Source organism: Peromyscus californicus, unplaced genomic scaffold (genome assembly GCF_007827085.1).
Source record: "Peromyscus californicus insignis strain IS unplaced genomic scaffold, ASM782708v3 Scaffold_1__1_contigs__length_55948999, whole genome shotgun sequence".
Classification (NCBI taxonomy): Eukaryota; Metazoa; Chordata; class Mammalia; order Rodentia; family Cricetidae; genus Peromyscus; species Peromyscus californicus.
In genome coordinates, this window is record NW_026294492.1 from 24,592,299 (window position 1) to 24,616,663 (window position 24,365).

Below are 24,365 nucleotides of genomic sequence, written 5' to 3' on the forward strand. Positions count from 1 at the left end.
TCAAAACAACAATAACAAAAACAACAGCCAGGCCTTGGTCGCACACACACGCCTTTAATCCCAGCACTCAGAGACAGAGGCAGGCAGATTCTGAGTTTGAGGCCAGCCTGGTCTACAGAGGGAGTTCCAGGACAGCTGGGGCTACACAGAGAAACCCTGTCTCGAAAAAGAAAATAATCATCATCATCATCATCATCCTTTATTGGTGAGGTAAAAAGAATGATGACTCACACACATGTAAAACAGGAACACTACACCTATTACCAGGCATGATGCCTCATGCCTGCAATCTCAGCACCCAGGAGAAAGATGCAGGAAGACTGTGAGTTTGAGGCTGGCCTGGATAACACAGTGAAAGCTTGTCATAAAAAAAAAAAAAAAAAAAAAAAACACATTTGGGCTGGAGAGATGGCTCAGTGATTAAGAGCACTGGCTACTCCTCCAAAGGTCCTAAGTTCAATTCCCAGCAACCACATGGTGGCTCACAACCATCTATAATGAGATCTGATGCCCTCTTCTGGCACACAGGCAGACATGCAGCCAGTACAGTGTATACATAATAATTAAATAAATTTAAAAAAAAAAAAGCTTCAAAACTCCCCATTTGATGCAGGTTTACGTTGTGGTTGCCTATGTTGCCAACTAGAAAGACTAATCTGGATAGCATCAAGAGAACAGTATCAAGTGATTCATAAGAGACTTCAAAAATAAAAAAGGAAAAAACATTTGCTTCAAATTTTGTTTTCCAAAACATGAGCATGTCTTGTTCCTGAGAGAAACACACACTGAGAAAGGGAGCTCTTCTTCCTAACAGTACTCCTTACTTCAAGATCTTTGAATAATTTCTCATTCTTGAGACAGGAATTCCCTTCTAAGCCTCTATATGGGTCCTAGAATCTAAGAAATATAGTGACATGAATAAAAAATTACTTCTGCTAGAAAGAATAATGCAAACTAGACAGCTGAATGAGTTACTGAAGAACCCAGGAAAAGTCTTTAGAAGGAAGCTCAGCTCCCATACACCCTAACAATGGGTTTCTAACCTCAGCACTATAGATACTTTGGACCTTCACTGGGTGGAGGCAGGGGATTGATCTGTGTACACTAAAATATTTAGAAATTTCCCTGAACTCTACTCATTTGATAGCAGAAGCGTCATCATCCTTCAAATCACTTCACAGATGTGACAATGAAATCTACAAAGATTTCCTGCTATTCTCCAATTTTCCCTAGGAGGAAAACCACACTCACGGAGCACTAGTGTCAACCGTGCTAGCAATTTACATCTTCTAATATCTACACCATGAAGACAGTCAAGTGGAGAGTACAACTTAAGAGGTCTACTCAGAGAAGGATGCAAAGAGAACCCAAGCAAGGCAGGTAAACTGCAGGCTCCATTCTCAAGAGAAAGCAAAGGGCTCCTATATAACTCACTTGAGGATGTTTTCTGGCATTTTGGTGTTTTAATCTTTAAAAGTATGGTTTTATGTTTCCTTATAATAAAAGTAGAAGAGAATGAACCTATTAGGTATGTCTTAAAATTGTGAAGAAATGAGCCAAAGAGATGTCCTAAAATGAATGGAACTTAAATATTCTGAGACAGTTCAAGATAAGTGAAAGCAAACAGCATTCAAAGAACGCAAAATCAGTTTCCTAAAAGAGGATGGATAGCCACAATGTATCACTTCTTTACAATCTAGTCACTGTAAAATATCATTCCTCTTAGTTTACAATAATCATAAAACCCACTTGAAGATCACAGTGCTAATAGTCTGTATGTTCTAATATTAGAGGGCAACTCAAAAACTTACTAAAATTTCAGACAAAAAAATATTCACCAAAAGAAAAGAGAGAGACTAATTACAAAAAAGAAAACCTGAGAAAGACCAGTATAGCACACAGTACTCTTCGACATTGTGAAGAATTTGCTCTATCCACCAAACCTGACCTCCAAGACCCTACACTATACATAGGTACACAAATATGGGGCTAACAGTTTTTAACTCCCACTAACAGAAGTATTCAAAAGCAAGGATGCCCTCACAGTGTGAATCCAACTGTACCAGTCGCCTTTGGAAATGTGCCTATATCCTCTGCTCATCCTTGTTAAATGACCAAAAGGCTGTTTTATTCACTTTTAAACATGGCTGCTACAAATACAACTTTGCAAAAAGTGATAAAGAATTGAGAATCAGAGCTTGGACTGGAAAGAACCCTTTAAGCACAAATACACAGCATCTAGCGTATGTTAAAATCTAGGACTTACCCCAGTGGCAGAAATCAGAGGAGACCACAAAGAGATTACTAGGATCCGCTAGATATTTACTGAAGAGTTTTCCGAATTCCTGTTCTTTTGACTCACTCAGAGCTCCAACCAGTACAGGAATAATGGTAAACTCATCTTTATGGCTTAAAGAAAACAGAAAAAATAAAAATAAAAATAAAAGTCATTTAAGCTGTTTAAAGTTAAAAATATTTTTCCAATTGTGTTGGCATTAAAAAGTGGAACATTTATTAACAATGATAATGATAACAGACATATTTGATTGTTGAATCCTAAAAATCTACAAAAGAAATTTTGAAGGAAGCTGATTTAAAAACAAGTACAAAATACTAAAAGTATCTATTTAAGTTACCAAAACGTGCACTACTTTAAGTAAACAAAGCTCTTGTACTGCCAGGTATAAAACATGTTCAAAAGTAAGTCCATCAGACCGTCCCCAACTATTCATGAAGGCTAGAATCGCCTACCCAGTCCTACCGTTTTCAGAGCATGAAAGCCTTCCTCATCTACTTCAATTTGATCCTGTAAATATACACCATTTCTGGCACCTATTCTATAAACCTGCAAAGCACGACCTACAGAACTTGAACTTGGCTCCTGTGAGATTCATCGACTGCTAACCCTAACAGTCAAATATATGCCAGCCTCCATACAACTCAAATTTCATTGACGTCAAGAGTAACAAAAGAATTAAAGGATATATTCATTTCTAGTACACCCCCCAAAAGACACACGCACCCACCCACATCATTTATGGTATATCCAGTTCCTTTTGACTGACAAATTTATGGAAAGAAACAAAACAGATTAATAACTATGATTTAAGTGACTATGATTTAAGTAACTATAATTTACTGCATTTTACAAAATATTTAAAATTGTTCGCTATAACGGAATTTTAATAGTATATATATATTCAGTATTTATGTATCAATGGTCCTAAGAGTTTTAGAAGCATGAATTATGTTTGTCTAAACTTGTTTTGAATAGGACTTTTAAATTCAGCATTTTAATAACTATTTTTAATGTTAATAACCTGACACAGGACAAACAGACTTCATAAAAGGTGTTTGTTTTGTTTTTAACACTAAGTTTAAGTAATCACAAAATAAATGTTGGCTAAGCTATATAACACTACTTCAGGGCACCCAAACACCTCCCCCATAAGAGCCCCCTTACCCTTGTCAACTGCGAAATAAACAGATCATACAGACCTCCAGTCCCTCTGCAATGCAGGGGCTTCTTGGGCAGAATCTGCATCTATGGTGTAAGGAAAAAAAGAAGAAGCTGGCAGAGGAAGCTGCCATGGGACATCTCATTCTCTGATTCTTACCAGTTTGCCAAGTAACTACACAGAGCAAACAAGGCCTTTTTCTTTAATCAGGTTAATTACTAATTGAAAGAATTTTGGCTTCTAATAAAAATTTTGGTAACTGCCATGAATTATTCTAACCTCAAAAATTACCTCCAAAACTAAATACATGAAGATCAAAGAGATTGCAAATACTTATGATATGGTAGGGAAGCAGCTGTTGTGCAAATTATAAGAAGCAAAGGAAAGCCAGAGAGATGGGTTTAAGGAGCATTCCTGTGGCACTTGAAATGATTGCCCGTATCTTTAGAAGGATCACACCCAGAAAAGCTATCTGATGAAAGTTATCACATGAAGCATACAGTCAGAAAGTGTCAACTACAGATGGCTTGCTCTGCAGAAACAACAAATCTACTCTTCACAGACCCACCAAACCTTCAAATAATCTCAATGAGCATATAAATCGATCTCTACAAAGAAAAAAGTCCAGTCCACCACAGAAACCAAGGGAGTGAATCATGGCTCATCATTTCAGTCTTTCTTGCCAATTTTAAAATTTTACTGTTTCTCTGTCTCCATGAGCATGAATTAGAAAAAAAGAACACTTGACTTTGAAAAATGAGTACTAGGACTGGAGAGAGTTAAGAACAATGGCTGCTCTTCCAGGGGACCCAAGTTGAATTCCCAGCACCCACATGGCAGCTCACAACTGTCTGTAACTCCAAAATCTCACACAGACCTACATGCAGGCAAAACACCAATACACATAAAATAAAAATCAATTATAAAAAAAGAAAAATAAGTACTTTTGAATCTTAAAGGATCTTAAAATTCAAGTTCTGAAGTTGATTTTCCAGTAAAGTATAAATATGCCCACTGAAAAAATTATAAAACTGGATAAAGCTTTTAAACAACAATTTTTGTGCACTTAAGTCAACTAAAGAGGAGGAAAACATCGTGTCTCTTCATGACACATAACAACTTCCTGTTAAGATCAGTAGGCCGTCTCCATCCCTGCCCAGTGCCAGAGGCAGAGAAGACCCACCACAGCAGAAAGCTGCAGGTTGCTAAGTACAAACTAGAGAATCTCACACGTTCCTCAGCCTGAAGTCAGTGGAGCACACCAAAGCCTACGGATTAGCTACAAACTTAATAGGAAGACCCTAGATAGAGGAGGGCCACACACTTGATAAACTGTCCTAAAATCCTAAGGAATGGGACTTTCATCCTCCACATAACTTTGGCTGACCCAAAAGATCCCAAGGTCACTAAAAATCCAGAGCCTCTAAGTATGAGAGAGAAGAACCAGGACATTAGAGGTGAAGCTAATCACACATGCCATGCCTGCATTGCTGGGGGAGCAGCTCAGCTATAGAATGCTCATACAGGAAGACACAAGACAACTCAAGAGAAAGTCGGAGGGCAAGGAGAAAGACACTAAGCTTGTTTGACTACGCTCCCCAAAGTACGTGACACTCCGCATAGATAGTGAAAGCATCCTGGGCTCACGATGTTTAAATACAACCTATAAGCAATCATTTGCTAAATACTAAACTACGATCACTGGCGAAGTCCCTGAAAGCTGAGTGAAAACATAAAAATATTCATTTCTTGAAATAATAGTGGGAAAATAGATTCTGCAGCTGGAATGCATACAAAATGCTTAATAATAAAGCCTGCATGGAGAAAATGAATAAAACCAGAATTACTACAAGACTACGTAAAATGTACCACTCAAGAAAAAAATATAATCTATGTTAAAAAAAAAACACCAAACTATGACACTCTATAAAAATAATAGCCAATAAATGTTAAGATCAGCTCGATGCTGAGATTTAGTAAATTTCAAAATTGTTATGAGAAATATATTCAGAGAATTAAAGGAAGCTATTTAAAACACCACCTTAAAAATGTGCGTGCGTGCGTGCGTGTGGTGTGGCAACAAGATATATCAACAAAGTAATCCAAACTGTTTTTTTAAAATGGATCACTGAAAAGTACAATAACTAAATGAAAACATTTACCTACTGGATCAAAGAAGAGAATTAACCTTTTAATAAGGATGAATGTCTGCAATCAGCAATGGACTCGAGAGGCCAGTTACGGCAGTGCAGCTGTACTAAGGAGGCTAAGAGAAGAGGAGAGCAACCAGCCCAGACCACAAAGAAGACCTTGTCTTCAACTAGGGGACAGGCAAAGACAACGCTTAATTTAAACCATTAGCCAATTTGAACAACAGAAAAATAGTAAGGAAATATAAAGAGAACTGGGGAATGTAAGACGATATGAAGCATGCAAACTAGCATCAAACCCAAACAGAGGAAACAAAAAAGAACAGATGCCAAGAATGTCCTCAAAATCTCATGGAAAACATTAACCAAACAAATCGGATCCTCACCTACTCCAACCAAAGACGAGGCTCGCCACCAAAATAAACTTACACCTTTTGATTCAAACTGTGTCCAAGGATTTTCAGAGGTAAAACTGTAACTCATCTAGTCCAATGGGATCAGGGAACATCTTTCCTTTCTTTCTTTCTTTCTTTCTTTCTTTCTTTCTTTCTTTCTTTCTTTCTTTCTTTCTTTCTTTCTTTTCTTCCTTCCTTCCTTCCTTCCTTCCTTCCTTCCTTCTTTCTTTCTTTCTTTCTTTCTTCCTTTTTTTTGGTTTTTGGAGAGACAGGGTTTCTCTGTGTAGCTCTGGCTGTCCTGGAACTCATTCTGTAGACCAGGCTAGCCTCCAACTCATAGAGATCCGCCTGCCTCTGCCTCTTGAATGCTGGAACTAAAGGCGTGCGCCACCACTGCCCTACTGCAAACATCTTTTTAAAGGGACCATAAAACACTTAGGTTTTCTGGGCCATACAATATCCAGAATAAAAATATCCAATATTATTACAGAAGGACAGTGGGCAAAGACAATACAATATACTAGTACCTGGGTGTGGCTGGTTGCCAATAAAATCCTACTTACAAAACAATATATGTTGACACACAGACTTGTATAAGAAATGTTTATAACATTATACACAATAACCATAAATAACAGACTTCATTATTTAAATCGACCATGCAAAAATAAAGGTGTTTTATAAGTAACTCCAAAAAGTTATCAATCCCTGCCATGATGAACTTTTAAGATTGGAAAGAACCAATCAAAGCAGAAGATTAAAGAGAGTTACAAAGACGCTCCAAGTGTTCCATTTTTAAAACAATGGCAGTAGCAAAACTAACACAAGCTGTAAGGAATCTGAACAGTTGGTGACTTGTGTGTTTTAGTTTTGTTTGGAGACAAGTGTCGCTGTGTCACACAAGTTAGTTTTCCCCGTCTTTGTCTTCCTAACACTAGGATTTCAGGCACACACCACCCCATGCCCAGCTACCAATAGTTGACTGTTTTTTTGGTGCGGTGTTTTTTTTTTTTAAGATTTATTTACTCTTATTTTATGTGCATGATGGGTGTTCTGCCTGCATCAATGTCTGTGCACCTTGAACATGCAGTGCCCAAGGAAGCCAGAATACGATGTTAGATCTCCAAACACTGGAGTCATAGACAGTTGTTTAAGGCCATATGGGTGCTGGGAGTTGAAATCAGGTCCTCCATAAGAGCAACAAGCCAATCCTCCAGACTCAAAATACATTTTTCAATCAAACACTTTCAGTGCTATTTTTCTTACTACTTCTGCACATTTTTTAAATTAAAAACTTTAAGTTATAAAAACCAAATAAAGAAAAAAAGTAGTAAATATAGAAAAAAGGTGATCAAACTATAAACTCCAAATATACAAACGAACAACAACAACTCCCCTCACAGGAATTACGATTTCATAGTAATCTCAAGTTCATTTTTACAAGATATAATTCTTACATATCCTAATTCCTCAAAATCAATTAGTTGTGTTTGATAACAAAATTTATTATGAATTATACTATAAAACAATGGGAAAATGGAACAAAACATGTAGGTTTATAAGCATTAAAAATTGCTGGTTGGGAGATGGTGGTGTATACCTTTAATCCTAGCAATTGGGAGGCAGAGGAAAGCTGATCTCTGAGTCCCAGGACAGCCAGGGCAACACAGAGAAACCCTGCCTTGATAAACTCTAAATAAATAAAGTGTGTGAGTGTGTGTGTGTGTGTGTGTGTGTATGTGTATGTGTGTGTGTGTCTCCAAGCAGCATTAAACTACAAGATGGGCCAAGAATAGTCACATAGGCCTTAAATCCCAGCACTTCGGAGGCAGAGGCAAGCAGATCTCTTGAGTTCATGACCAGCCTGGTCTATAGAGTAAGTCCCAGGACAGCCAGGGCTATAGAGAGAAACCCTGTCTCAAAAAACAAATAACAAAACAAAAAATTTCTATGTATACAAACTTATATGCATGTTAGTGTATTCTTAACCATTTCTACTCATGATAAATAGGTCAAATGGGACCAGAGAGACTTCCACTGTTCATTTTTATCCTTCATGATTCAATTTACAATCTCAAATCATGTCTTTTATTTTTTAAGTATCAGAGGAATAAGCTGAGCAATAGGATGAGTCATTTTACATTTTTTTTCTTTATAGTCTTTTTTCCAGTCAGTGTAGGGTGGAGCCCAGGGAGTTGAGCATACTAAGCAGGCATTCTCATTTTAGTCTGCAGTGCAGACATCCAGTGTTTCTAAGAGGTTCCAGGAAGGGCTGCAGAGATTTTGGTCAGTGAAGTATAGACCTGAGTTTTATACCCAGCACCCAAGTAAAAAGCTAGACATGTGACATATATCTGTGACCTTGGTTCTGGGGAGACAAAGAGGAGGAGATCCTGGAGATCACTGGCCAGTCAATCTAGTCATGAAGTGAATTCTGAGTTCAGAGAGAGACTCTGTCCCAAAAAGTAAGATGAAGAGCAATCAAGAGAGACATCAGCCTCCAGCCTCCATACCGCACACAAACACCTGCACAACACGTGTATAGACACACACTTTAAACATGCAAAATAAACAAAATCATCAGTTTTTACATTTAAGATAACATAAGTTAGCCACACACCTTTAATACCAGCAGAGGGAGGTGGATCTCTGTGAGTTCAAGACCAGCCAGATCTACAGAGTGAGTTCCAGGACAGCCAGGGCTGTTACACAGAAACCCTATCTAAAAAACCAAAAATGAAATAAAATAAACAAGATAACAGAAGTTGGATGGTAGTGACACATGCCTTTAATCCCAGCACTTAGGAGGCAGAGGCAGGTGGATCTCTGTGAGTTCGAGGCCAGCCTGGTCTATAGAGCGAGATCCAGGAAAGCCAACGTTATGCAAAGAAACTTTGTCTTCGTGTGTGTGTGTGTGTGTGTGTGTGTGTGTGTGTGTGTGTGTGTAACAGAATTACAAATAACAGAAAAAAATAAAGTAAAATAGAATTATAAATATATTAGTCACTTTTCAAAAAATTATATAATGTTTGTAATAGTAATGGGAGGCAGGGTTAAGTTAAATGTTTAAAAAAAATGGTTTAGGGACTAGAGAGATGGCTCAGCTGTTGAGAGCACTGGCTGCTCTTCCAGAGGACCTGGGTTCAATTCCCAGCACCTATTTGGCAGCTCACAAGGGTCTATAACTCCAGTTCCAGGGGATCTGGCATCTTTATACAGGCATACATGCAGGCAAAACACCAATGCACATAAATAAAAATAAGTAAATCTTTAAAAGACTGATTTAAAAAGTAAACCAGGTGTGGTAGCTCACACCTACAGTCCCAATAAGAGGCTGAGCAAGAGGACCATTCTGAGTTCCAGGTCATCCTGTGCTACTACAGTGTAACCCTGTCTCACAAAACAAAGACAAATAACAACACAAGTCACAAGCATCGTGGTCGTCCCTCCTCAGCCTCCCAAATGTTCTGATCACAGGCATATGCTGCTAGCACAACTGGATACTACTAACTCTTGTGTTATCACACGGAGCAAGAAAAATAAATGCATATAGTTCATGATATGAAAACCATTTTTAAAAAAGCATGATTCTATATTTAAGTTAAAAGTTTTAAATCAATTAAGAGCTATCTATTTTCAATAACTAGTAACTGAAATTATTTGGACCAGGGCTTATACTGGGCACAGGATATAGATATATATTAGACTAGTTGCTCCAAGCGGAAAACTTACTAGATAGAGAACTATCATAAAAGAAAAACAGAATGATTTCTCATCCAAAGAGTTATTTAGTTTTATCATCTGCAAAAATAACCATTCAAAATGACTCCCACCTCAAGTTCAAAGTCCTTCCCCATCAGACTCGGAGACTAAGTTTCCACTCCCTTGAAGTTAGACTTGTAAATTGCTTTGAAGAGTAGAACATGATGGAAGTAAAGCAGTGCCAGTCCCAGACCTAGATTTAGTAAGTCTTGGAAATCTCAGCTTTGCACAACTGCTACCTTCAACCGCCAACTGCATGCCAGTGGTCCAGACTAGCATGAAGTAGGAGGCCCCAGGGAGAGAGAAAGCCTGCAGGGCAATGGCATGTGGAAGGAGATGAAGACCAAGAGGAGAGCTGCAAAACCTCAGAAGGTACTCAGCACCACAGCTCCAAGATGGGAGGGCATTCTGCAGCCTCCAGCCCACACCACACCACCTCAGCTGAAAAAGGAGCAGACAAGTCATCGCCACAGCCTCTGACCAAACTAACTCAAAACAGTAAGAAGACATGAGAGCATGGCTCACTGTGCATACCAGACATGGAGGAAAACAACCCTCTTAGCTGGAGGCAGAGTTTAGTGTAAGGTACCTAAACATCTCACACAGGCCTTTGGCACACAGAATAAAGAGAAGCTGAAAGAAAACGGTGACTGTGGAAACTGAAGGAGCAATGTAACACCTGCCACATGAAGCCACAAGTGTAACGTACACTACACACTGGAGAATGATCTGTAACTGTCACATGAAGTAACCTAGAAGAGTAAAATACACTGAATGAATCTGTGGATCGGCAGGTTTCCCACCAAAATAATCAAAGTGTTAGTAGCTTTTTTTTTTAATACACACATACCAGAAGGTATGAGGGGAAATCATGAGTTTGGTAACCTGTTAAAATTCTTAATAAAGGATTTCTGGATTGGAAAAGAACTCATCACTAGCTTCTTCAAATGGCAGAAGACTATCACAGAAAACATCTTGGGGGCCGGAAGAGATGGTTCAGGGGGCAAAAGTACTCACTGGGCAAGTATGACAGCCTGAGTTTAAATCCCCAGCACCCAAGTAAAAAAGTCAGGCTTCATGTACTTGTAACCCTAGCATGCATTAGGGGACAGAAACAGGCAAGCTGCCCTAGCCAAAATGGTGAGCTTTCAATTCAGTGAGAGAACCTGCCTCGAGGAACTAATAAAGAGATGCAGAGAGGAACACATGCAATATCTTCCCTGGCCTCCTCATGTGCACACATGGCATACACACTTGCACACTCACACGCACTCACCACATATGCACAGAAAATAAGGAAAACTGGGGAGAAGAGGAAGAAGGGAAAAGAGGGAGGGGAGGGGAGGGGAGGGGAGGGAGGGAGGGAGGGAGGGAGGGAGGGAGGGAGGGAGGGAGGGAAAAGGATAAAGATAAAAGCCAGCACGGGGACACAGACTCATCAGAGAACTGGCGGTGACATGAAGTGCATCTCTGAGCTCCCTTCTTCAGAAGGGAACACATGCTTGCACAGCCTTTCAGTCTAAAGAGCTTCCCTGTCAACTATAACTTAGGGTCCAAAGGAGAGAAAAGCCAGTCTCAAAAGAATCTCAGGTGGCATTTTTTCTTAACAGAATACAGCTCTTATTTGATATACAAAAAACCTACAAAGTACTTGATCAGTCTGAACTCAAACACGGAGTTACACCTCTAGGCTTTCAAACAATACACTGTGAAACAAATGGAAACTCAGGCACAAAACAGGACACCATCACCACCACCACCCCTTTTTCTGTTTTTGTTCTTTTCCAATCTTCTGGTTTGGAATTGTTTATAACACACACACACACACACACACACACACACACACACACTTTTTGTGGCTAGCAGGGTCTGCTTACTCTATTGCCCACACAGACCTCAAACAATGATCCTCCTTCCTCGAGCCTTACAAATGCTAGGATTACAGGCTTGCATCATGCCAGGCCTAAAAGTCCATTTCTTAAGGAAAAGTAAAGGAGCCCAAACGACCCAGCTAAACAGTTAAAAACAAATGAGGCACTGAAAAGAGAAAACTCTAGAGACAGTTTATGCTTCATTTTACCAAACAAATCAACTACTATGTGTTGGGCAAAAAGTGGGCACTAAAGCATATGGTAGAGAGCAAAACAGATCCTGCCCTTTCCCCCTATCACTTATCATCCAGGGGCACCTTACCACAGGAAGACCTTTACCAGGTACCACATATCATCATCATCCTCAGTTAAGTGTAAGAGTCTCATGTACCTTTACAAAAAGAGTGACTTTCAAAGCTATTTCTAAATTTAAAGTTTTACAACTACAGCACTGTACTAAAAATAACGATTATTCTAAGACACTGAAATGTCAATTGGCTAACAAGCAAACCAAAATACATCAACCCAAACACACGTAGGGGTTGTTGTCTTAATTTCCACTTGAAAAAAAATAATCAGATCAATTCATATGTTCAACCTTAATAGACAACTAGTTAAAAATCAACTTTAGTCGTTATAAAGACACTGCAATCTCCAATTTTATTTCATTTTAATTAAGAAATTTTTAATTTCCTTGCTTTGACAAATTATCCTAGGCTAAAATAATTTCAAAGACATTAAGCTCTGTGACTTTTCTAGGAGTTCTTATTTTAATCATATACCTTTCCATGGCTTTAGCTGTATAAGGCAAATGCATTTCAATACTGTGTTCATCTTCATCTGTCTGCAGAGACATGCGTTCAAACATTCCTGTCTTCCATAGCTCTCCATAAACTAAAAAAATTTCAAAATATATTAAAACAAATATTAATGCATACATTTATTTTATGAGCTTCCACCCAGCAACACAAAACTATAAGCTATGGCAAGAAACAAAAACACCACATACTCCATTTTTTACTATAAGTGAAAGACACATGACTAATTTTATTACATAAAATAATGCATGTAAAGACTTACCATTTGGATAGTAACACAGTACATTTTTCATCAATTCCTTTTAATATTTCTAACATAAACTCTGGGTCTAGGCTATTCTTTGGATTTTAATCTAAATGTTCTAGCCAAAACAGTTCACTAGAATTTCTACTATAATAGAAAAAAATCATCTATTTATATATAATATTAACAATATAGCTTTTATGTTTGCTTTGTTTTTTATAATAAATTGTGTAGTTTTATTATTTCACTTCATGTTTCTACCATACCAACATCATAAAATTCTCACTTCCAAATTTTTTCTAAATTTCAAATTTTAACTTATGGCAGAAATCATAAATCCACCACAGTATTATGACAACTTAAAATAATCTAGCTATCTGGATATTTCTGATGAACTATACTTAAACCTGAAGACTACAGAGCAAGATGTGAAATTTAGTATGCCAAACACAATGGGACAATAACTTAGAGTCAGGTCTGCGACACACACCAACAAACCTCGGGCTAAAGCAGGAGGCTCACAAACTCGAGAGCAGCCTGAGCTACAGAGAGGGGATCAAGGTCTTGTTGAGTTCACTTAGCAAAATCCTTTCTCAGGAAAAAAAAAAGGAAGAAAAAGAAAAGAAGAGAAGGAAGGGATGAAGAGAAGGAGGGAGGAGGGAGAGAAGGAATGAAAGAGAAAGAAGGGAGAAGCGGGAGGAAGGGAAGAGGAACAGAGGAGAAAGAAAAAACAAAGGCAAAAAATGGTAGTTAAGACCTCATTTCTACAAAACACCTTTTAAAAAATTATCCATTTCTTTGCTTTGTACCAAATAAGGTTTTTAAAAGTAAAGGTTGGGTGGGCTGGAGAGACGGGGCTGGAGAGCTGGCTCAGTAGTTAAAGCACTTGTTCTTTCAGAGACCCAGGGTTCGATTCCCAGAGCCCACACATTGGCTCACAACCATCTACAGCTCCAATTCCAAGGAATCCAAAGCCCTCTCTGACCTCCTCAGCTACTAGGCAGGCACACGGTGCACAGATATGTATGTGAGCAAAACACTCATACCCATTAAATCAAATAAACAAATTTAAAAATAAGAAAAAAGCAAAGTGTGTCCCTTAAGACTTCTCAATCAGGAAGGCATATTCTATTTTGATTAATAAGATCTATTCAAATAACACTGCTAATATTCTATAAGACAACCTCAAATTATAAAAATCAAAGCCGAAATAAGGTCTAAATGAGCTAACCATCTTTTACCGATGCTATCTTTTATTTAATATAAATTGCTATAAACTTTAACAAAACAACAGCATCCCTTATATACTTAAAATATAATTTAATGAACTGAGGGATACACTCCCAAGTTCATAAAAAGTGGTTATGATGCAGAAAGAAGGGAAAATTCAGTGTAAACTGTGGTCAATGAATACATCAATATTAATTGTTCTGCTCTGTATACTGTTTTGTTTTGTTTTTCACATGACATACATTGTATAAGAAACAAGTGAACAAAAAATGACATCTGGGGACTGGGAAGATGACTGCTCAACCTGAATTGGATTCCTAAAATCCACACAAAAATGCCCGACATGGTGGTGCACGCTTAAGCTTCCATGGGAAATGAAGACAGGGCTCCTTGGCCAGCCAGCCTAGCCTTCTAGGTGAGTTCTAGGCCAGCAGAGACATTGTCTCAAAAGAAAAAAGGAACATACAGTACCCAAACACAAATGTCACGCGCTCACTCACAGGAGAAAACACACACACACACACACACACACACACACATTTTTTTTTCCCCTCTAGAAGGAAAATCAAAACAGACATGGGAGCTGGACAGATGTCTTAGCAGGTAAAATGCTTACCACAAAAGCTTGACAACTGGAGTTGGGACCTGAGAATCCATGTAAAAAGTTGGGCAGGTGTGGTGTTCCATCTGTAACCTCAGTGCACAGAGGCAGAAGGAGATCCCCAGATTTTATATATATATGGCAAGCCAGGTAAGCCAAAATAGCAAGTTCTGAACTCAGCCAGAGATACTGCCTCGGTATATCAGGTGGAATGCTCAAGGAAGACTCCCGATGTTAGCCTCAGGCCTCCACATTAGCACACACATGTACCTTTACATAACACAGACACACGCACACAACCATAAATATGCAAGCCCATATGCATGCATACATACGTATACACACACACACACACACACACACACACACACACACACACACACAAAATAGCACATGTTAAAACAAAATGTATTTAAAGCTTCTGTACCACCTTTCAGAGCCTCAAAACCTATAGAATAATTTCCCATAAAAAACAATGAGAGGAAATGAAAGTATTATCACCATCACTTAAAGTGAAAAAAAGTGATACACATAAAAATAGAGTAAACCTGCCAAGTCTTTTATCAGGCTGTCATGTATACTAATTTCTTGCTTTACAGCACAATACAAAAAAAGTATTTCTCTAAATATTAATGTAACCACTATGGTATGGGGCCAAGTGCCTTTAACACGTTTTTGTTGTTTTGAGGAAAACACTACTTTTTTGTATCTGGCTTATACAGATTAGTTACAACCAAAAAAATTTAATTGAGATATTATGATATTTGTGTCTTTAAATGTTTTTAAATTAAACTGCAATCCTTGTTAAATGAGCTTTAGGTATGTAAAAACTACATGATTTCTATATACTTACTCTTTTGGTCAATACGCAGGTCATACAGAGGAGTCCTATATATATCCACACTGGAGAGTGCACATCGAGACAGGGGCACATGATGGGAAGGCCCAAGGATGAAAATTCTCCGGCTGGGAGATACACAACAGAGACACAGAACAAATGTACTTCTACACAGATCTTATCAAGAAAAGGAAAAGTCACTTTAAATCGCACTTGTTTTTCCAATGCTGACTATCTACTTTCACCACATTCTGTGAACAGAAGAGCTAAACTATGGTCTCACTAAAACTCATATACTGAAGCTCCAACTTCCCATATCTGACTGCCAATTTGGAGACAAATTTTTCAAGAGCTAATGAAGCTAGAATGAGGCCCTTAACATGTGACTGACGGACTTATACAGAAAGACTTCAGAGCCAGGAGTGGTGTCCTATATAATCCCAGAATTTGGGAACCCTGAGGCAAGGATTGCTGCAAGTTCCAAGTCAACCTGGGCTACACAGGGAGTTCTAGCCAGCCAGGATTACAGAACAAGGTCCTGGAGTGGGGTGGGGGATACACAGGACACAACCACGACACATGACTCCAAGGACATGCCGAGCAGTCATGCAGTGGGAGGCCTAGCAACCAAAGAGCCTCAAAGCAAGCCATGACACAGGGTTCCAGCTTTCCAGGCCATGACCGCCGGCTCCACCCTTCCAGAACTGTGAGGAAATAAGATTTCTGCAGGCTAAAGCACACAGTCCTTAGAATTCCACAACAGAGCTGACTGGATGGTTTGCCCCTCGGTTTTCATCTGCATTTATGTCCAATAATTGGAAATACCAGCTATAAATTTTTATAATAAACATGCTATACATAAATCATTTCTACATGTATAACTAGACACATTTCAAAGAAGACTATCAGTTTAAATATTTCAGCTATGAAAATTTAAAAATTCTAATTTTTTTTTTTTTTTTTTTTTTTTTTTTTTGAGACAGGGTTTCTCTGTGTAGCTTTGGAGCCTTTCCTGGAACTCACGCTGTAGCCTAGGCTGGCCTCGAATTCACAGAGATCCACCTGCCTCTGCCTCCTGAGTGCTGGGATTAAAGACATCCATCACCACTGCCCGGCTAAAAATTCTAAATTTTTAATAAAGCTAAATACTGGTACAAATTTCTAAATATCTATGTCAAACAGCATTACAAAGAAGCATTCTGACAAAGCTTGATTCGACATTATTGGGGGTTTTTTTGGAGAGGGGTCAAAACAGGGTTTCTCTGTGTAGCTTTGGAGCCTATCCTGGCTAGCTAGCCTCACTCTGTAGACCAGACTAGCCTCGAACTCACAGAGATCCGCCTGCCTCTGCCTCCCAAGTGCTGGGATTAAAGATGTGTGCCACCACCACCGCGTTGGAAATTATTTTTATAGTAACAAAGAAATAGAACATCTTGTTGAAAAGAATTCTATATAATCAACTTTCTCTATTCTCATTCAAACACAAATCATCCTCAAATACAAAGAAACTTCATAATGCATTATCTGCACTGTCCACTAAGGAAAATAACTGGGCTAAATACTAGCTGGCTATAATCTTTACAATCCTTTTGTCTCAGTATTAAAAGTAAAATTAGCTTACTATTACTTCATATCAAACATCCAAATTTGTCCTACAATCTGAATTCTGAAAACTATGCATTTTCTGTTTTCTAAAATTCAAATAAACCAATCTTACCATACATTATACAAACATAAGTAAGTTATGAATGCAAAAAATGCAAAACTGTGGGAAAAAAAGGAAACTGGTAACGGGCTTAAGTACCTAGAAAACAATGACCTAGTTCTTCCACCATCAGATACTTGGAGAACAAGGACTGTGTGCTGTAGCAATACACTCTGACAAAAGTCTATTACTGCACCAAGTGTGACAGCATTTACCTACATCCCAACACTTAAGGACCTAGGATGATCAAGAATTCAAAGCCAGCATGGTCTACAAAGATCAGACCCTATCTCTAATCCTAGCACACAGGAGGCAAAGCATAGGCAGGCCTGGTATGCAAGATGAGACAATGTCCACAAATGAATGAATGAATGAATGAATGAATGAATGAATGAACCAATGAACCAACCAACCAACCAACCAACCAAAATGTTACTAAGGTAAGAAAATTAATTTTCTTTCTTTTCTTTTACTTTTTTTTTTTTCTTTTTTGAAGACATGTCCCTCTAAGTTGGGGAAGGAAGGGATAAGGAAGTTTTGGATTGTTATTCTTAGAGTCCCCAAATTGGATGAAATCACACAACACAGGAAACTATTTTATCCTTAGGCTAATGTGGGTCAGAAATAATCTCTTCTTCTACCTTTCTCTTCTACATCTTTTTAAAGATTTTGTGTATTTTATGTATATGAGTGCTATGTCTACAAGTATGCCTATACACCGAAGAGGGCACAGGATTCCATTATAATGGTTGTGGACACTGTATGGTGCTGGGAATTGACCTCAGGACCTTTGGAAGAACAGCCATCTTTCCAGCCCCTCCTCTCCATTTTTTGAGCACTGCAATCCATATTTGTTTTTTGTTTTGTTTTGTTTTGTTTGTTTGTCTGTTTTTCAAGACAGGTTTCTTCTGTGTAGTTTTGGTGTCTGTCCTGGATCTCACTCTGTAGACCAGGCTGGCCTGCCTCAAACTCACAGAGATCTTCCTGGCTCTGCTTCCTGAGTGCTGGGATTAAAGGCGTGCACCACCGCTGCCCTGCGCAATCCACATTTGTATCATCACATGTATCATCAGTAACATGGAGAAGGGTCTAATTCAGATTATTAAATGAACAAAACCAAAAGATACCATTTTGCTCTACTACAGCAGTATACAAATATTAATTAATTCTTTGATTAATGTCTAATGTGAAATATGTATAAAATGGTAACCTTGGGAATGTTTAAGTCACTTGATTAATGCCTGGGATTAATGCCAGGAACTAAGAATCGATGACACTTTTCGAGGCACAGTAGAGTATGTCTGTAGTCTACATACTCAGAAGGTTGATTATCAGTTGAGCTCAGGAGCAGAAGGCAACATAGTAAGACCCCACTTACAAAAGAAAAAGGAAGCGAAAGAGTGGATTAGACAGGGAAGGAAAGGGAAAACTCAATACAAAGGGGTGTGGCTCTGGTTGAAGAATCAGTTTCTATGAGAAAAAAAGCTTTGGGGAAACTCTAAGGTATATAGTTAAAATATAAATGATACTTTTAAAATGTCAGGTGTGGTGGCACACACCTTTTATCTCAGCACTCAGGAGGCAAGGCAAGCAGATCTCTGTAAGTTCCAGGCCAGCCTGATCTCCACACTGAGTTCCAGGACAGCCAAGGCTACAAAGAAAAGTCTTATCTTGACAATAGCAGCGACCACACGTCAATCTGAAGGCATATATTAATCTACTAGGTCACAGTGAGAGCTGCTCCAGTACAGTGGTGGTCTAGGTCACAGTGAGAGCTGCTCCAGTACAGTGGTGGTCTAGGTCACAGTGAGAGCTGCTCCAGTACAGTGGTGGTCTTCAGGAGTCCAGCTCCTTCAGCGGAGGCCTGGATGCTTTCTTTGCTCACCTGTTGTTAAGCCAGCCTATACAGAAGAGTCCCTACCAACCGGAATTAGCCAGATGTTTTCCCAATACATTCTTAGCTCAGTTCCAAAACTGATTTACAGGAAACAAGGAAAAAACTGAGCCATCAGTACAAAATCCTTAAAACTGACACACACGAAACACAGAAGGGTAGACATTACTGCAACAGTTAAGGGGGCATATTAAGGCAATAGTGACCTCAAAAATAGGCCTCTGTGTTAGCTAAAGTGCTAACACAAGAAAATTAACGAGGCACATTGAATTTCATGTGGTTCCTCCTCCTTTCTTTGCTAGACCCATAAACAGCACAGTCACTGCAATAGTTTGGGGGAAAATAAGTAAGCAAGCCTATGTCCCTTTCCTTTAATTAACTGAAAGTTGTTTTGCCTTTAAAGAAATAACCTCAGTATTAGTATTCTGGCTATTACTAGATCGGAAAAAGAAACCTTTAATACTAAATATCAGAGTGATGGTAGAGACTCACATTTTCCTAGAAATATAGTCCACACACTACAGCTCCTGAGAATTCACCTCTGTGAAATTACTATAATGAATACAGTATATGAGCACTTGCTCTCATATTTTTTCAACTACCTATTCCAACTAATGGAATGCAATTTTTTTAAAGATGTTTCACAGGGAGGAAAAATATTTTAACTAAAGACTAAAACTGTTATGAGTTTTTACATTTTGTCCTGCAAAGCTTTTTGAAAAATATAAATTAAATTCAAATTTCTGCCTAACTGCCTGTTGAATGTCAGATTTCAGTTGTTAGTTTTGTTAGCAGCCAAGAAAGACTTAACAACTGTCAATATGAAAAGTAATTTAATAAAATGTCCCATTTTTTAAATTTTCTAACAGCCCAAAATAATCTTTTGAAACACAAATCTGATCATTTCGCTTACTCTTGCCTTTCCCCCCCCCCCCCACCCCTTGGTTTTTCAAGACAGGGTCTCTCTGTGTAACAGCCCTGGCTGTCCTGGATCTCACTCTGTAGACCAGGCTGGCCTCGAACTCACAGAGATCTGCCTGCCTCTGCCTCCCAAGTACTGGGATTAAAGCTGTGCACCACCTCACTCTTGCCCTTATTTTAAAAGCCCTCCCTGAGCTGAGCAGTGGTGGTGCACACCTTTAATCCCAGCACTCAGAAGCAGAAGAAATCGGATCTCTGAGATTTAGGCCAGCCTGGTCTACAGGACAGCCAGGGCTACAACAGACAAACCCTGTCTCAAAAAACAAAAAACAAACAAACAAAAATCTTTCCCAGCTTTTCATGGTTATGAAGTCAAGTAAAACCCTTAAAAATAAGTGGGAGTTTTGTGGGCTATTTTTTCACCTAGGGTATGTGTATGGTTGGGGTGGCGGTGTTTAGAGGCATAGATGCAGAACGGGGGCACATGCAGAAATCAGAGTTTGATATCAGGTGTCTTCCACAGTAGTGCTCCACTTTATATTTGAGACAAGGTCTCCAGCAGAAACTAGAACTCACTGTTTCAGCTGGACTATATAACCACCAAGTCCAAAGATCTTCCTGTCTCTGTACCACCACCGACCATCCCAACTCCACGCTCTAGGGTTTCAGAGGCACACCACCGCACTGATTTTATAAGAGTGCTAGGGATCAAAACTCAACTCTTCATGCCTGTGCAACAAACACGACCACTGAGTCCTCTTCCTGTCCCTAAAATGGATTTAAAAGGCTCAAGTGACCTAGCAATTTCTTGTACTCCTCTCGCACCCCTTGACTGTTAACATTTTATGAATACACTAGTCCTACAGCCCGGATGAACTAACAAGTTTAACTACACTCTGTCATTCCCTTTGGTTGGTTGGTTGAATTTAAACACCAATTCCTCAGTGAAGCTTTCCCAATTGGCCTTTCCCGTGCCTAAAATCCAATCACCCTTTGAAGGTCTATCATATCAGTTGTCACAGTGTGATCTGTACGCTCTTAAGAAGTATGCAGTTCAAACTCATGCCGAAGAGTGAAAAAAAAGGGAAGGCCCCTGCTTTCTTCTCTGCTGATCTACACCTAAGCTGCAGAAACAAGAGTAAGTCAAACTGTCGGCATGACCTCCCGGACAGAGAAACCAACACACTCAGGAGTCCTCCACTGCTACACTGGTTTTGGTTGTTGTCTTTTAAGGCAAATTTCATCAGAATTCTTGACCCTTGCGAATACATCTTAACACTGAATGACAAAAGATATTCAAACATGGGGACAGATTCATAAAGCACTTCTGCAGATGAACACTGTATCTCAGGGAAAATACCTATGTATTAGGAGCTGAAAGCGAAACTAGACACATTTTTCATGGAAAACAATTGTCACTTAAAAAACCAATAGTAGGCATTTGGGAGAAATTTTCTCCAAAATAAACAAAATAAGCCTGCCATTTCAAGCAAAACAATTGACATATTTGTTGTACAGAATAAAACTGAAGCTTTCAAGTGAAAATTAAGTCCAATATATTTCAGATGGTGGTATGAACAAAAGTAATCTTTAAAACTGTATAACGAAACATCATTTGAAAGATCTGCACTGACCCTCAAGCCACTCTTTCTATTATGTTCCGGTTTAGTGTTAAAGGAAACATTTCCAGTGAATGGGAAAGGTGGTCGAGCTGCTCCTCCCTTTGAAACTACGTACCTGTGTGGGAAAATGGATCAGAACAAACTGAATGCAGAAGCAGACATGAGCACAGAGGTGGCTTCTAGTTAAATTATACATGAAGCCAGCGTCTGACAAGGTAGCACACACTGTAATCCCTGCACTTCAGAGGCCGAGGCAGAAAGACTGCTGTAAACTCAAGGCCAGTCTAGGCTGCAAAGCCAGATTCTTGTCTCAAATATTAAAAAATGTACAGATTTATGTATAATAAACATAAAAACATATTAATACATTTATACATAATATATAAGTTATATAAAATTGTATACATATATATGTTTTGTTTTTTGAGACAGTGTCTCTCTATGTAACCCTGGCCTTCCTGAAGCTGACTATATAGACCAGGATGCCCTGGAACTCATAGAGATCCTCTTGCCTCTGCCTTCCCAGTGCTAGGATTAAAAGTGTGTGCCACCAAGCCTGGCTATAGTTTGTAATAGAAATGTAAAAGTGTAGTAGATTATTATTTTAGGGTGTGTTACATCTGTTTATATTGCATTTGTTTAACTCTGTGAAGCTGTGTTACTTACTGTGCCTGTGTAAAACACCTGATGGTCTAATAAAGAGCTGAACAGCCAATAGCAAGGCAAGAGAAAGAATAGGCGGGGCTGGCAGGCAGAGAGAAAATATAGAAGGAGAAACCCGGGAGAAGAGTTGAAAGAACCAGAGAAAGAGGAGGACTCCAGGAGCCAGCCACCCAGCTACACAACCAGCAACAGAGTAAGGTTTACAGAAGTAAGAGAACAGGAAAAGTCCAAAGGGAAAAGATAGATGGGATCAGTTACGGAAAGCTGGCAAGAAACAAGTCAAACTAAAGCCAGGCATTCATAAGTAATAATAAGCCTCCATGTGTGATTTATTTGGGAGTTCGGTGGCGAAAGCTGGGTGGTGGGCCCCTCAAAAGAGACAAAAAAAGAGCAAAAGCAACTAATAACATAAAAGCAATGCCTCTTTTCCTACTACCCTTCACTATGATGGAAACGTACTTGTTTCTCATTTAATGTTTCATTTAGTTCATGGTATTTGGGGACAATAGTAGAGGGCTTTCTTAGCATGTATGAGATCCTGGATTTGATTTGCATCATTACACAAAAGTCACTTTCATTAATATTCAATTTTTATTATTTTGATAAATAGTTTTAATTGTTTATCCTAATTTCTTCTTTAGCTTTTTTATGTGTATGATTATTTTGTCTGCGTGTATGTATGTTCACCACCTGCATGCCTGGTGCCCTTGGGGGTCACAAGAGGGCATCTGAGATCGGAGGAGGGCACCAAATGTTTTGGGACTGGAGTTACAGACAGTTGTGAGCCGCCAAGCAGGAACTGAACTTGGGTCCTCCAGAAGAGTAGCCGGTGCTCTAACTGCTGAGCCGTCTCTCCAGCCCATACAAACATTTCCGTACTTGTAAAGTTTTTTATTTTTCACCATTATTATTGTAAAGGGTTTACTTTTAATTCTAGCACATTAAGATATTTTTTAATTAAGTTTTTTTCATGCACTATATTCTGATCATGCTCCTTCCTCTCCCCAATCCCTCCCAGATGCTCCCCACCTCTCTGCCCACCCAACTTTATGTTCTTTCTCTTGAAAAAAAAGAAAAGAAAGATACCAACAAAACACAGAAATAAAAGCCAAAATAAGCAAAAGACCAATACAACAGTCATGTCCATTATTTTTAATATTTTATAAATTCTTTTGAGAATTTCATACATTTTGATTATATTCACATCATCACCATTACTCCCCAATTTGTCCATTCTTTATATAAAAATGATCAAACATACACTATCCTGAGGAGCATTATGGTATTATAAGCATTTAATGGTTTCTGGGGAAGAGGGAGTCATCCTCAGTGATATGATCACTGTTAAATTACCATGCACCAATAAGGAAAACTGCACTCACGCTCATGCAAGCAGCCCTAGGTAAGCTCAGTCAGTTAATAAAAAGAAGGGACTTCGTGGGATGGGGTAAGAGTACCAAATAGGGAGCGAATACAAAAGACTTTATATACATGTGTAATATTACCAAAGAATTAAAAATTTTAAAGGAAAACACATACAATATATCATCATCCATAATAATTATGGTTTTTAAAAATACTCATATGAAAAATCTTGCTTAATATGATACATACTTTCTTCTCAGTTCTGCACAAATTTATATCCTCATTTTAGTTTATGATGTAATACCTTCTAAAATTACTACAATGCCTCATAGTGAATTTCATCATTTTATTTAATAATGGTCTCACAATGTAGCTCCAGCTGGCCCCAAACTTGTTGTCTCTTAGCTCAGCCTCCTCACTGCTGGGATTACAGGTGTGCATCACCATGTCTGGCAATACTCATTTTCAATATCTATAAAATATTACACTAATTAAGCTGTCATTTTTATTTAATTCACTATTCAATTTTGGATATTAAAACATAATGCTATTGTTGCAATCTTAATGTACTTAACCTTTTGCATTTTAGGACTCATTAAGATAGAGTCTTAGAACTTACTTAAAATTTAAGCCACTATTATTCAGCATATATTGATCATTACAATAATCTGATTTCTAAAATGCTAATGCACACTCTACTATCAGTTACACGTGTCCTTCTCTCCTCTTCCTCCTCTTTGTCCTGTACTCTCAGCTTTTCCCTCACTCTTTCCTTCCTCCTTTGCCTCTAACTTCCCACCAGTATGCTTAAGGTCCACTTCGTACGTT

General features: G+C 38.6%; 1 protein-coding gene across 6 annotated transcripts in view; it reads right to left on the reverse strand.

Annotated features, from left to right (window-relative positions):
* Positions 1-24,365, reverse strand: part of Memo1 (mediator of cell motility 1) — a 114,790-nt gene that overhangs the window by 34,450 nt on the left and 55,975 nt on the right. For 4 of the 6 annotated variants that reach the window (XR_008220187.1, XM_052746246.1, XM_052746250.1 and 1 more), the window contains 3 exons: positions 15,383-15,495; positions 12,419-12,530; positions 2,267-2,409 (listed from right to left, as the gene is read on the reverse strand). Coding sequence is in view for 5 of the 6 variants with exons in the window: in XM_052746246.1 (XP_052602206.1) it covers positions 2,267-2,409; positions 12,419-12,530; positions 15,383-15,495 (368 nt within the window). In the remaining variant the exon portion in view is untranslated. Of the gene's footprint in view, positions 1-2,266; positions 2,410-3,498; positions 3,545-12,418; positions 12,531-15,382; positions 15,496-24,365 lie in introns of all 6 variants that reach the window. The other 2 variants (XM_052746247.1, XM_052746248.1) reach the window with 2 other exon arrangements.